The sequence below is a fragment of the Dermochelys coriacea genome, chromosome 11 (genome assembly GCF_009764565.3).
Source record: "Dermochelys coriacea isolate rDerCor1 chromosome 11, rDerCor1.pri.v4, whole genome shotgun sequence".
NCBI lineage: Eukaryota > Metazoa > Chordata > Testudines > Dermochelyidae > Dermochelys > Dermochelys coriacea.
The window spans coordinates 32,999,065-33,014,376 of NC_050078.2; the positions used below are offsets into that span (position 1 = coordinate 32,999,065).

Consider the following 15,312-nt stretch of genomic DNA (forward strand, 5'->3'; position numbering starts at 1 on the left):
AAAAGCATCTGGGGTTAGCACAGAGGAGATCCAAAGCCAAAATAAAGAAATAAACCTAATCACGTCTATTTAAACATGCCCTCTCTAATGATTTCTTCTAGATATGGAAGATGACTTTTTATACCTGGTTCAAGCCTTACACAGCATTCCTGCTTATAGCATTGCTGCTCCGTGTCTCCTTCTCCGGAGAACAACAGACAAAGGGAAAGTTTCTTTCCCAATTTTAGAAAGTTCTAGCCTGCCCATTGGCTCTTTTGGTCAGGTGCCCATTTTTTATTTTTTAATCCGGGGGACTTTTTAACCCTTTACAGGTAAAGCAATTAGAGAACAGCTAGGAAGAAGGATTTTACAGCTAACTGGCTGGCTGGGTGTCCATCAAAGGGAGCTATGCCCCCCCCCACTTCATTTATCACAACATGTATGTGTGTAAAGTAATTGAAATTACTTTTTTCCACCTCATAGATTTCAGAGCCGAGAATTACAGAATAGGAAACTTTGTCCACTTCCTGCCAATGCAAGATTGTTGTACATTTGTTGTCTCTAGGGATGGGAAAACTTTAAAAAAAAAAAACAAGTATTTTGGATGAACAGAGTATCAATAGTATTTGGCTATGCACTGTATTTAACAGAAAAAAAACAGAGTGGTAGGATAACTGTAAACTTAAAGGAGAGGATATACCTACATGGAATTCCTGACCTCCTTCCACCCTAAAAGTTCCTAAATTCCTATAAAAGGTTACAATTTTATTGCCTTTACATTCTTACCAATTTTTAAGTCGTTAGTCAAACTGTGTTTTGTAAGACTCAGCAGCTCTTTGCCGTCAATGTTATTCATCTTGAAAATCCCAACAAGGTCTTTTAAACCTTGTGCACAAAGCCAGACTGAGACCTCTTCCTCTGACCAGTTCTCAATAGACATCTTAGGTTCATCTTCCAGTCCACTTCCTTGGGAAACAAGTAGAGAAGGAAAATTTCAAATAAGAAATAAGAAAAACAGAACTGCTCTTGTGTATTGAAAGTTGCTCTTGGTATACCTTTCTAACATAGCTTTTATGAGCTAGTATGTTTATTTCCTGACTTATTTTGTCTATATTAATTAGCAAATATTTTTTTTCCCTATTGCCAACTATGCTTCCAATTAACTTGTATTTTCTGTTTCTCATATTATTTGTGTACAAGTGTCACTGGCAAAGTGTGCGTTGCTCTGGGAATAATATTTGTCAATTTAATGCTGCCCAGAGAGTAAGAAAAAAATGCAAGAGAAAACACTCCTTTTGTTTAGGTCTAAAATGTCCTTAAAGAAGGAGTGGGTACATTTAAAAGATTTTTTCTTCCCTCTTTCTTTTCCAACATACAGGACATTTCCCAATAGTAAATAACAAATTTTAAGAAAGGTCAAATGTTGGGCCTGTACTATTTAAGATTACACATTGAGCACATACTAGGGTAAAGCAGTCTATATAGCATCTCCCAATAGGTTTACAACTATATCATACTGGAAGTATAAAAAGAGTGGGTTAAAAAAAATGCATGTACTTACCTGCACAATGTTGCTTTGGATCAAATTGCCAGATATTCACAGTTTTATCCATTGAACCTGTTGCAAGTAATGGAATATCTGGTGCAAAGGCACAAGTTGTAACATATCTAGAAACAAAAGCAATTCAATAATTGAAATTTAAAATCACAAATTAAATACTTTACTTGGTTAATATAGGATTATACGGATTTCACACCTGGTATGCTGAGTTAAAGTGTGCAAGATGCTCCCAGTTTTCTGCAAATAAAAAGTATTGCATTTGTTAGGTCAAACAGAAATAAAAATCAGTTAATCATTTTTATTTATATAGCAATTTTTAATTCAAAGCACTTTACAAAGATGGGGAAGCATAATGATTTCAATTCTGAAGATGGTGTAACTGAGGCACGAAGAGGGTAAATAATGTGCCAAAAGTCACACAGAAAGTCAGCATCAGACCTGGAAATAGAACTCAAATCTCCTGACTTGCAGCCCCATGTTCAATCCAACAGAACATATAGCTGGCCCTCAATGTACCTGGCTGACAGAAATATAATATATTCAACTGACATTTCTAAAATTCTATATGGGCTCATTATTCATCAGAATAAAAAAAAACATTTCTTCCAAAACACTAGAATTAATAACGTATCAGAGTGAACTGATAACTGAAACTCAAATAGAATTCAGGATGAAACCTTTAAATAAAAAAACAGGGTCTGTAACATCACAAGGATTATGCAACTGTGGTGTGCATATGTGGCCACTAGATGCTGCCATTCACAAAAAAAAATCAATGATCCCAATCCTTTAAATAATGTTTAAGAGTCTCTCTTTAGTGTGGCATGATTCCTTTCACACACATTGTCAGAATTTAAAAAACAAAACAAAAACAAGTTATTCTAATTGACCTGTCAACTTTCCTGTTTTTCCTCTCATACTTCTGAACTGTTCCTCATGAGGGATATGTCCCTTATGCTGGATTGAAATTTATTTCCATCCAATGCAGACCTATTGTTCTTTCACTGTTATTACTATAAAGTACATCAGATTTTTTCCCCCATAATATTTAAACAAGAACCCAAGGTTACAAAAAAAATGTTCTGTCAAATAATTTCTTCCCTATCACGTTCAGTATTAAACTTCATGCATTACTATTTTTCTGTATCCCTCCCTCATTATTGTCTCATATTTGGATGCAGAAGGTTGAGAGTCTGTTTTTCCATATGCTTCTTAACTATGTTTCCATACACTCAGAAGATTCTGAGAACATGAAAGCAGCAAAATATTATCATGGTTATGCCATTGGTATTCACCTGTTATTCAGATCTCACAATTTAGCTGAGAATTATCTCCCAATTAACATTATAGGACTAAACAAAACTGTGGAACAAATAATTTATTTCTTTAAGTAGTCAGCAATCATGCTTTTTTTTTTTTTAAATAAAGTGGTAACTTCAAGAAAGCAATGAATCTTTCTAAACCTCACTATAAATCAATATTGACACTGATGAAGAAAAAGAAAATACAATCCATCCCAGCCTGGTTACCACAATTTACCCAGTAAGGCCATGGTCAGCTGGGACATCTCCTTGCAGAGGTCTCATGAGGCAAATGCCAAGAGCTCTTCTCTCTAAACCAAGTATGGCTCCATTTTGTACAGGCTATATGACTGGTTGGACACACCCTCAGACTCTGATTTGCTGGGAGGCTGGAGATGCCTCCCTCATCACCTTTAGGCTGCTGTCACAATAAGCACAGAGTCCAAAAAGTATTTCAGCAGCAGTGAGCGCCCAGGGAAGGCCTGGCATGATCCAGCCCCATAGACACAATAATTTGTCCACCATCACATAGGAAGTCTGTTTAAGAACCAGAAATAGAATTCATATCTCCCAGTTCTGTGACTTTAATGAGTGAATACGCTTCCTCTCCTATGTCTTGTCGTTCCCGGGAAGTTCAGGACCAGATCATGCTCTCAGTTACACCACTATAAATCAAGAGCAACCTCACTGATTTGTGAATTTACACTGGAAAAATATTGGTGCCAAATTATGCCTTCGGTGTCACCTTGCTCACATTCTGATTAGGACTCAGTCTTTCAGGTCTGGGTGAGCACTTTAAACCAACTGACATGTGAATATGTAAGGGACCATTACACTTCTATGTGAGACAAGAATTCCTAAACACATTCAACCTTAGGTGTTTACTATATACAAAAGTTGTACCACTGTAACTGTATAGGCAAAGTGTGTTCATCCTTCACTCTCAGGAAGACAGATTAGTAATTTTAATATTGTAAAAGACAGAAGTTAAATACTATGTACAGATGAATTAGGAAGGCTTTACCACAGTTTTCAGTGGTATTATTCCTACTGTCAAGCACTAAGTCTAAGCAATAAGATGTAAAAAGGGTACGATATTAAAGAATGCTATTATTTCTTAACCATTCCCCTTAAATTGCCCATGTTTGTACATATAATATACTAAAGGATTCCTAAAACAACTATTACTGATACAGGAAACTCCTATTTTTTTCCCTGTATCAGTAACTGCAATCTTACATGCTTCTGATGATATGACACATAAGACTTACAAATTTCATCCACTTGAATGTACGTATACATACGTATACTGTAGTGTGATTCTGTTTTACAGTACCAAGATAAGAAAAGAATAAAGTGTAGAAAAAGGTGGCATGCGAGAGTGTCTCTGTACTTTGATATGGACGAACTCTTTCCTCACTCCTACTCCAAAAAAAATACACACTAAAAATTTCAGGTCATATTTGCTACTCTTCTATCTTGAGAAGTCAACATTTTAGGTGAAGGGATATAAACTAAAAAAAAAAAAGTTCAGTAAAACAATCTTGAATTATGCAATACTTACAGTGTCATGTATTATGATGGATTTGTCCACAGATCTTTAAAAAAAACCAACACATTAAATTAAATAATGACATGGAAAGAGATGAGAAAACAAACTGTATAATTAAAAACTATGGGACAAATTTTTGTCCCATAAGGAAAGTCTAAACAAACAAGATTTGCTGGCAGCAACTATGCAGATGTTAGGCGTAGCAATTCTCTTCGCTGAAATCTAGAAGTAGGCCCTTAACATCTATGCAGTTGCTTGAGGTACAGCCTAGCAGGAAGAGTAGTGGCTGAAGCCCATAGCTCCTCTCAGTCCAATAGGTTTTTGAGGCAGTATATCTGTGTAGTACATAAATCCACTGACCATGCTACCACCACACCAATAGCTCATTCACAATTGTCCCCTCAATGCTCCTGTACAGGGAGTAGCTGCAAAGGTTGGCTCAACGACATGTGGACACTGTGAAAACTGAATGAGTGGGCTCTCCTACCCACGAGTACTGGCACAATTTTTATAGTGGGGGTGCTAAGAGCCAAACTGAACCCTTTATATGATGGAAACCGCTTCAAGTCAGGGGGTGCAGCGGCACCCCCAGCACCCTAAGTTCCAGCACCTATGCTCCTACCATTCAAGTATTTCTGCTTCAATTTGGACCTTGAATATCTGCAAAGCAGACTAGAGGAAGTGGCTCAATACAGAATGTAAAATACTTCATAGTTAAAATATCACTATTTTTAGTAAAATCATCCAAATACAAAGAGTTACAGGTTTATTTTCAGCACATACAGTTCTTCCTAGTACAGCTATTCAGACTGGATACCAACCTCAAAAGATCAAAAATCATGAATCAGACCCTCAAAAATAATGCAACTGGCCCAAAACCTGGCCCCAAAAAATCTTATCAACTCTTGTGTTTTAGTTTGTTTTCTGACTTTCCCCTTTATTCCACTGTCAATGTGCGTGTGATAATTTCAGGTTGAAAAGTCAGTCTTCAAGGCATACAAAAATGACTGCCTCTCCCTGGCTACTCAGACAGTATATGTCTAAACAGTAAAGAAAAACCTGCGCTGGCCTGTGCCAACTGACTTGGGCTCATGGGCTGGGCTGTGGGGCTGTTTCATTGCTGTGTAGATTTCCGAGCTTGGGCTGGAGTCTGAGCTCTGGGACTCTCCTGCCCTGCAGAGTCCTAAAGCCCAGGCCTCAGCCCATGAGCCCAAGCAGCTTGGCACAGGCCAACAACATTTTCTTTGCAGCGTAGACATGGCCAGAGAGGCATGTCCTCACCCCTAAGATAGGAGAACTGCCATCAATGTCCAATTACTGTCTTGACCCAGCAGCACCACTTCTCTGTCTCGCTTTGCCCTAGGGTTTCTCCTGTCTGGTTCCCAGCACCATTACTCTGCCTCCCCAGTCTCCTCCCATGTTTGTGATCCAAACATAAAATATCAAAAAAGAGAATTAAAAGAACCTTTGGCTCTCCAAAACAAAAACAAAAAACACCACAAAGAAAAATGACAAAGAAAGTTATTGCCCTCTGGGATTTGTTATGACTTTAATTACTGGTTAATCTACAACATTCTGTTTTTTTTTTTTTTTTTAAAGGAATCATTTTCTTAATTTAGAATTTTTTGGTAATAGAATGGAAATTAAAAGGGCGTATGACTGAAGTAATCTTGGAATTATTTCAAGTTGCTACTTTGACTCCTTACAAGAGGTTAAGTAATTACCTCTTACAATGTGGAATAAAAACATGCATAATGTCATTAAAATATATAAAACCATAAATGATTATAAATATTCTACCTTACTTACTATTTTCTTCTTTTAAAAAAAATAGAAGTTCGAATACAGAAAATAAGGAAGTTGATCCCACCACGATACTGGTTACTTAATTTAATATTACCAAAACATTAAAATTTCCCTTTCTTGTAAAACTATCCATAACTATTTTCTCTCCCACCCTCACATTTTTATACAATACTGATTCTACTAGAAGGGACAATTACATTGTCAGGAGACTTCAACACCAGTCTAGGATTTTTTGCTAATTCCTGATGAAAACATTAGTTAGAGATGTAAATAGGGTTTAAAATTCTATTGGTTAAAGGGTTAACCAATTAAGCAGTTCATATAGGTGGGAAACTATGGGCGCAAGGGGTGCTGCAGCACCCCCATGTTTTACACAGGGTCTGGCTGCCAGCCCCGCGCACCCAGGGTCCCGGCAGCTGGCGAGGCTCCAGCAGCAGAGTTTAGTCATTTAACCAAAACCAATAAGACTGATCTAATTGGTTAACCAGTTAAAGTTTTACATCCCTAGTATTAATGAAAGATTTCACTATCTGAAATATGGTACCAAGGGAGTCCTATGTATCCTGAGAGAATTGTTACCTTATTTTAATAGACAGCACTTTTCACTTATCACAACAGCATTAAAATCCTAAGCCTGTGTATATCCTGCCTTGTAAATCGTAAAGGACAACAAAAATCATTGTCACAAAGTAACTCTCCAGGGGTGAATTATTTTACCCATTGTTGACATGGAGTGGTAGATTCCATTTGTCTCCTGTGCTATTATAGAAAAAACATGGAGGCATTTGAATTTTGCCTCTGTATATTAAAAAAAAACCCTAAAATCAATAATAAGATGTTCACATAAATAAGGGAACATTGCTTAAACACCAGAAGAATCCACCCTCTACAAACATATTAAGGTGAACTGTAAAAGAGAAATATATTTATAAAATATTATTTTAAACAGTACGTAGATCTTAAGTACTGTTGATTCAATATTCACATGGGGGGGGAATATCAGAAAATATGCCTGAAATATTTATAAGCACATCTTTTTGCAATTAAAAAAGTTGTATTTTGCACGGAACACTAGCATTTGTACATGCAAACTGAAATTGTACATATATCTACACGTTTTATACGTATATACTAAATTTGAGTTTTGTGATGTGCCCACAAATATTATGGGTAAATTTTTGGAAAAGTACAGAAATCTGGCATCAGAAACAAACACTTCGCATGCCTTTTTCTCTCCCAAAAAGAGAGTGCATTCCTTTAGGTAGTTAAACATCATAAGTCTTATTCAAACAGATTCTAGATCATTATAATACATATATCACTTTCAAACTGTGTGTGCATGTGTAGGTATATAAATTTTACAAAGGAAATATTTTAAAACAGTGATTTTTTTTTAAAGTTCTAGGCCACTGTTTATATTACCTTCATGTAATAATGTAGATAAGTGTCCAGAAAAGCTTTTCATACACCAAAGCTGATATTGAGTTCTCCCCACTCCAAACACTCTCATCCTATTCCTTAGTAATTTCTGAATTAACTTCAGTGCTTAAAAACAAAAACAACTCAATTTCCACTTCAGAAGGGGGAGATAAATGTTTATCTAAGCACAGACATCTACTGTAAAATTTAAATAACTAAAATTAAGTGAAACTGCTTACCCTGAAACTAACATCTGCCCATCACAGGAAAAAGCACAAGCCAGGACTGGGGCAGAATGTCCATTCAATGTGCATTCATATTTTAATTCACAACCTACAAAACACAATTATAAAAAGTAGAACATGATTTTTCTAAACTTGTTAACCAATCATTTTCCTTTTAAAAATGCTTTCATTTATTACTTTAAAAGGACTGAAAATGTGAGAGCTTGATTGTAATCAAGTGAAGCCAGTTGGATCATTGGGGCATAAGGACACCCTCTGTTCTTCGGCCAGGCCCCTTGCGCCATAGTGTGCAAGAAGGGTGGACACAGAAACTGTTATTACGGCTCTACTCTGCTTAGAATTCCTGGATAAACTGGCTTTGTAGCTGTTTTGTGCCACCAAAGCAGGCTCATGGATCTGGCCTCAGACCATAATGCATGCACAGAAGTGGGTAATTAGGATTACATAGGCAACCTTAACTTTAGTATTTCCTCACTTCTGCTGCTTCACTTTGAAATCTTAATATTCTTTTAAAATAGTTTTTTGTATGGAATTTATAATTATATTCCTATACAGTTAAATAACTACACGTACATACAGCCCACATATGTACAGAACACAAAGAAAAGAGGAGGGAAGGTTTTTCCTTCCCTTTATTGAAAATAGTTTTGGAGCTCTCAGTCCCACTTCTACTGGACTGGTACCTAAAATCACAAAGCGACCTCCCCACAGCTGACACACTTTTTTCAGTTTTAGCACGTCATGGATTTAATGGACAAATGAGTCACTCCTAGTGACGGTCAACTTTAGCTCAGGACTGGGGTAGTTAAACCATCACTATCTGCACTGTACTCTTTGGGAGAGTTAAAGAGAGGACTCTGGTCTCCAAGCATGTCAACCTAGCACCTTTCAACAGTTCTACACTCAAACAAATTATTGGTAGCTTCCAACAAATAAAAAATATTCTTGTATAATAAAATGCATAACATAATTATGTACGAACTAGTCTGTGGATTTGTAGCATACTGTAACTGGATATTGTACGTCAGTTAAAAACTTTAACAAATAGAGAAGTTAAGCAAGGCTTGATCCTGCACAGTGCTGAAACCCTCTGACTCCACTCTAGCAAAGCACTTAAGCAGGAGCTTAACTTTAAAAGCATGTGATTAGTCTCACTAACTTTGTACCTATAACTTGATAGATATGAGCTTATTAGCACTAAATTGTAACTAAATAGTTATTAATTTTGAGTAAAAAGAAAATTATTGCTATACATACCTAAGGAATCAGCCAGTGAAATAAGCCAAAGCTTGATCTGGTTATCCTGACCACAAGATGCCATTCGGAAACATCTGGATCCTTGCTCTCCATCTGATAAAATAAAAAAGTTTTAAAGGGGATCAGAAGCACGGAAAAGAACATGACAGACCAGTACACTAGATTACAATTTTAACATTTGAAAATTAGCTTCCACATTCCTAATACCTTTTTAAAGGGTTGATAAAATAATTATACAATTTAATGTTATGATTTTGCAATCAACTTAAATCATATAGCAGATATCATATTTAAATGTTGTTTCATGAATAACACAGGTGGAAGAAATCCAAAACTGAGCAGTTGTGACAATAAAAATGAGATAGCAAGCAAAGCTGAAGACTTACCACCAGCCATACAAGAGAATTTAATTTCTCCCTGATGGCTCCCCTATTCACCTCTCATGCTGAGTGGACCTACAGTGCAGGAAAGCATCTGCACATTATTTAAAGTTTTTAAAAAGTCTGTTTTTGTGATGCTATGACAACAAAAAAGAGTGGCTTCAATGTGTATTTGATCTGATTTATTTGTAAAGGATTTAAAAGTCCTACATTTAAAAGTCCTATATTTAAAAAAACAAAAACAAAAACAACCCCCCACCGAAAGTCACAAAACAGGAAACTGCAATGATTTTATGAACATTTTTATTTTCAAGGATTAATATATATTATTTCATTTAGAGAAGGCGCAAATTTATAATTCACACACTAAAAACAATTTCCTTTCCAATTTTACAGCAAAGACTTAAGTGTAGAAAGCCTTGTCTAAGACTTGGTAACTTCTACAATATATACCACATATAAACTAACAAATTATATTGTTATAAGATAAATACTATGAGGTATAATCATAATTAAATCTAAAATACACTCATCAAATAAATGACTAAAGCACCAGAGAGATTAGGGCACTAGACCAGATGACTGACTGAGGTCCCTTTCAGTTCTACACTTCTATGATAATCTAAGTTAAATATCTACCTAAGAAGGATATTATACAAGGGGACCAGGAAAACCATGATCCTTACAGACAGAAATTTCGATTTTCAAATTAAATATACAGTGAATACAACGAAGTAAAACCATTAACCAGATCTCACATTTTTTCTAGTGTGCTTATTCACAAAATTCAGTAATTCAAAGGGCCTACCAGTCATTAGTACAAAATTAACAAGCTTCTGCTGTATTTGAAAAAGGTGATTTATATAGAAGTTAGAGCTCTAGAAAAAGATTCTACTGCCAATTTACTGTAATAATACAATTTTGCGACACACTTGGCAACACAAAGCTGTGGGGTTGTTTTTTGTTTTGCAAAAGATATTTTGTACATTCATAGTTGCCAGTCTTGTTTTCCTTAGTTTTTGTATTTCCTTCCTCCTACTACTCAAATTATTGACTACTTGAAAATAGGTTGATCAAAATGGATAATAAAGGCTGTTTCTTTTTTGTGTTGGATGAAGCCAGAGAGCCTTAAAACGTGGTTTTATGCATGTTCTCTCCAGGTCAGCAGTTCTCAAACTTTAAAACCTAATGTACACATGTAAAATTCAAGAATACTTCACATATTTTCATAACTGTAATCAATTTAGTTACATATTCCTATTCTGATAAATGAATCTATGTACCACCTGACTGCAAACCCAGTACCAGTTTGAGAAAAGCTGCTCTAGTTATTACAGATAAAAGACAATTAAAACAGTGCACATGAAAGAAGTTTGCCCTTTTAAAATACAATGCCAATGAGTGCATTCCATTTCTAAGTATTCTAAGATTTTGAGCAGTGTGTGAGGCAGTTGTAACAGTATGATAAAACTGCTCCTAAATACTAAGAAGTGATCAGCACTGACTGAGGGCTAGGTAGCAAATTTGTTTTAAATACTGTATATAACTGCTACTCTGTACATTAAAAAATAATGGGCCAAATTCATCATTAGTGTTTGAATAGGTAACTTCAACAACGTAAGTGAGAGCTATATCGGAGGGTGGAATTCTGCCTTTAGCTAGTTAATTTTTCTACTGAAGGTGCTGAATGCAGTCAAGTTTGGATGGCTGAGAAATCTAAAAAAAAGGTCACGCTCCTTTACTGACTGTGGAAATACATGTCTCCTTGGCAACTGTTATATTGATTTGTGTTATTTTAATCTTCTAAAACTTTGTGCCTCATTTAAGATGATGTCTCGCTTTTTCATTTATTTTAATTTTGTATAAATCTTTCACACATAATTTGACATAAACCTTGACATTTCAAAACCAATCTGTATGCAATGGGTTTTGGGAGTAAAAACCGACATTTGAAAATCCAAAAATTCAAGAGAAGGAAATTTGAAGCATATATGTTTATAACTTCTAAATGGTACCAAGCCTAACGGCTTTCTCCTGCCCTTATGCAAGCCTTGTTTAATTCAGATTTTCATGTGATATTAATTAAAAATGGCACTTTAACTGGACAGTTAATGATGCAATGATAGTACACGTCTCCAAAATTTGGTCTGTTTTCCCAGGAGAATGGCTGGGTACAGCTCTGGGGAGTCGGGAAGGAGTGATACCTGTGTATATGTATAAGACTGTGGAGAATGTAGAAAAATCAGAGAAGTGGCCCCAGATGACCAAATTACATTTATTCCTTTGCCCAACTTTGTTTTACATTTTGGAAAAACTAGATGAAACTTTCTCCTATAGAGCCTTAATATGTATTCCCATGACCTACAAAGCAGCTAAACTCCTGCTCTGAATTAAATCCGACACAGCCCAAACAACTTCAAACAGAGTTATGTGGGGAAGTAAGTCAGAACAAAATTTAATCCTAGTTCTCAATAATAATGGAAGCATATCTAGGGTAATCTGTCACACAGAAATAAAGATATTCTTGACGAGTTCTCATTAGAACTGGGTCCAAATCACAACCTCAGATCCAAAATCCATGAACTGTGCGTAAACTCAGACGCAGTTTTGAACTTTGCAGCTTTCCTCTATCTGTACAATGGGCTGACCCAAAGCCTTGGATCCAAACATCTTAAAGACAAGTTTTGCATAGGATCTGATCTTTGCAGTTTGAGCCTAGGATTATTTTCCTATTAGGTACAATCAGACAATGGGCCAGATCCTCAATCTGGTTTATGGCCCCTTTGGTCCACTTAGATGGCATAAATGGGCTGCAAATGTCCAGCAGAGAATTCCCCCATTGATGGGTATTCCCTGCTTGGCGCTGCAGTTGGGTCTTGCTACCTCCGTCCTCTTTGTCACAGTAATCCTCCATCAGCACAGAATCTTTTAAGTACCCTGTGACAAAGGTACAATACATTGCTGCCCACCAAATTTTCTAAGCATGGTCAGGGCCAGGGCCAGGGCCAGTCCTGGGAATCAAAAATCCAGAACAGGGCTCTCCGCGGCCTCCCCCCTCCACCTCCCATGCTGTGTGAAGATATCGTGCAGGAAAGAATCTGCCCAATATTTTAACTCTTATTGTTTCTGTCTCTTCTGTGCCATACTAACATCCAAGGGCTCGAATCTGCAATGTGTTAAGTACTCTGGCTCTGATCCAGCAAAGAATGTGCTTAAGTCATTTGCTGGATTGGGGCCAGAGCACACTTTGAAGCACTCAAATCCTAAAGCAGGGGCAGCTATTGAGGAGGGGAGAAACATTCATAATCTTTGTTTTAAAAACAGTACATAATGGACAGTGGCCTGCCCTCCCCGAATATCAAGAAATCCAGTGAGGGAAACACCACAAGAGAAACCCAATAACTGTGCAAACTACAATTGTTGATGTGGAGAAGGGAGTGCTCCCCATCACATTTCCCTCAGTGGCAATCATAAACAAGTGCCTTATACAATGCTTTCAGAAGCCTTATCTTCACTAGGTAAAAAAGGTGTGTTCTTTACCCTGTGTTAGCTAACATGAGTTAAGTCCAAGTAAACAAAAGGCAGGTTGAGGGACTTTAGGCTCCCCTCCCCGTTCAACTCTGAATGCTAATTTGTGTTAATGCTACAAACTTCCTTTTCTTCACTAGAATTTTACCTCATGTTAATAACATTACCTCATATTAGCTAACATATTAAGAAAACATCTCTTTTTCTAGCTTAAGTCTTCACTGCCAAAACAGATGTGGGTTTTTTGTTTTGTTTACAGTAATATAACTAATATAGATAAGCTATCTCATTTAAAAAAAACCACATTTGGGGGGCAGTGAATACATAGTTCCAGCAAAAATAAGGCCATACTAAACTCTGACTTGACGTGAAGGGGTGGCCCACAATTTTATACGAAGTTACAGCCTTATAAAAGAGATATTAAGTTTTGTTTGTCAAGCACTTTAGGATTCCCTGGAATATGAAAGGAGTTGTGAAAAACAACAGTATTCTATCAAATCCCCAGGGAAAGAACACCTTTATTCTCCATCAATAAATTATAACAAAAAGAAAGCACTTAAAATTAAAATGTATAGAACAAATTATGCACACTTCTCATTTTACAGATCAGTAACAACATTGCTACTAACTCTGTTTTCAGCATGTTTTTCTAGTAGCTTTTGGGATTCATTTTCAATATTTCCTTTTTCACTACTGAGATTTTTAAAGCTAGAATGCTTGACTTTAAATAGAAACAAAAGCATACAATTCTCTATCCTGCAATTGCAGGTTAACCACACAATTCTTACCATGATGAGAAACAAGAGCTATTGGATTCAATTCTAAGAAGCCAATTAGTAAACAACCACAGGGAAGTGAGATCATAGATTATCAGGGTTGGAAGGGACCTCAGGAGGTCATCTAGTCCAAACCCCTGCTCAAAGCAAGACCAATCCCCAACTAAATCATCCCAGCCAGAGCTTTGTCAAGCCTGATCCAAAAAAAAAAAAAATAAAAATGATTTGATGTACTTGGCAGGATGGAAACAGAAGAATGGCTTTTAGTAGTTTTCCCAAATGAGAAGAAAACCATCTACAGTGCATCACTGTCAGAATGCAAAGAAAAAAAACTGTAATGATAACATATGTCACAGAAATAGACAATTTGGAAAAAAAAATCAAAATTAAATCTAAATCAACAAATAAAGGTTCAACACAAGATTCTAGAGGAGAAAAGAAAAGTGCTGAATTGTAGAAATCCTAAACCACAATGTAAGTTATTATACCATATATTTTATACACTAACTTGTGGAAAAAACAACCTCCCACTTAACACAGCTGATTATTTAAATATAACAAAAGAAGTGCAATTTATCAAATCAAACTTTATTTTTTCCAGAGCAATTAAAATCTTCTGAGAAAAGAAGTGTTAAGATTCTAATTAACCATAACTAAATCCAATTTAAAGAAAATAGAGTCATCTGTTATGAACAGCCTAATGGATAAAGAATAAATCAGAAACTTTGGTTTCATAGGTTGTTCTTTGAATTAGAAAGGTGAAGAAACTCAGTTTAAAAAAAGATTTTCTTTTCATTGTACTGGTAAGCACTGCTTTTATGAGCTTTGCAACCTTTTAAAGGCTGCCAGTAATACTGAAAGTTTCAACTATTAGCAATAAAACTGAGAAAAAAAAATAAGATTCCAACAACATTTCATTTAAAAACATTACAATCAGTTTTCAAACTAAACCATTGGGACCAGCCAAAAAAGAAAAAACAAACAAAACCCTGTACTCTCATGCAGGGAAATGCACATTTTCTTGTCCATTTCTCTTACAAGGCAGAACTACAGGAGGTAGTATTACTGGTGGCACAACTTTTAAATCTACAAAGTAATCTTTGGAATATTTTCTTTCTAAAGCCATGATCCACTTTAGGGGAAAGGAAATCACAGGAGCAAGGGTGTAAGTAATTCTTAGTTCATAACTGAATTTTCTGGGAGTCTTTCCCCCTGTTTAGAGATTTTATTTGATCATCAAAACCCTTCCTATATCATGACAGAATAATTCAGTGCTGTCCCTCACAACTTGGAAATTATTCCCCTTATTACTGCGCACCTTTCAGTGGACACACACTTGATAGATTTGGTATTATCAATCGCTAACTTTTCACTCAGGAGCATGTGATCACTTTCTGCTTTCTCAAATTTTTCCTGTCTCTCTGTAGCAGGTGATAGAGCTTTCTGTAATATATTATCCTTAAGTGTAACCAATGCTGTTTGGTAGTATGAAACATGCTTACTGTAGA

General features: G+C 36.1%; 1 protein-coding gene across 8 annotated transcripts in view; it reads right to left on the reverse strand.

Moving 5' to 3' along the window:
* WDSUB1 (WD repeat, sterile alpha motif and U-box domain containing 1) overlaps positions 1 to 15,312 on the reverse strand; it is a 64,280-nt gene that overhangs the window by 31,291 nt on the left and 17,677 nt on the right. For all 8 annotated transcript variants that reach the window (XR_005295633.2, XR_006277958.1, XM_043505157.1 and 5 more), the window contains 6 exons: positions 9,121 to 9,213; positions 7,858 to 7,951; positions 4,406 to 4,439; positions 1,737 to 1,777; positions 1,541 to 1,647; positions 766 to 945 (listed from right to left, as the gene is read on the reverse strand). Coding sequence is in view for 6 of the 8 variants with exons in the window: in XM_043505157.1 (XP_043361092.1) it covers positions 766 to 945; positions 1,541 to 1,647; positions 1,737 to 1,777; positions 4,406 to 4,439; positions 7,858 to 7,951; positions 9,121 to 9,213 (549 nt within the window). In the remaining 2 variants the exon portion in view is untranslated. The remainder of the gene's footprint in view (positions 1 to 765; positions 946 to 1,540; positions 1,648 to 1,736; positions 1,778 to 4,405; positions 4,440 to 7,857; positions 7,952 to 9,120; positions 9,214 to 15,312) is intronic.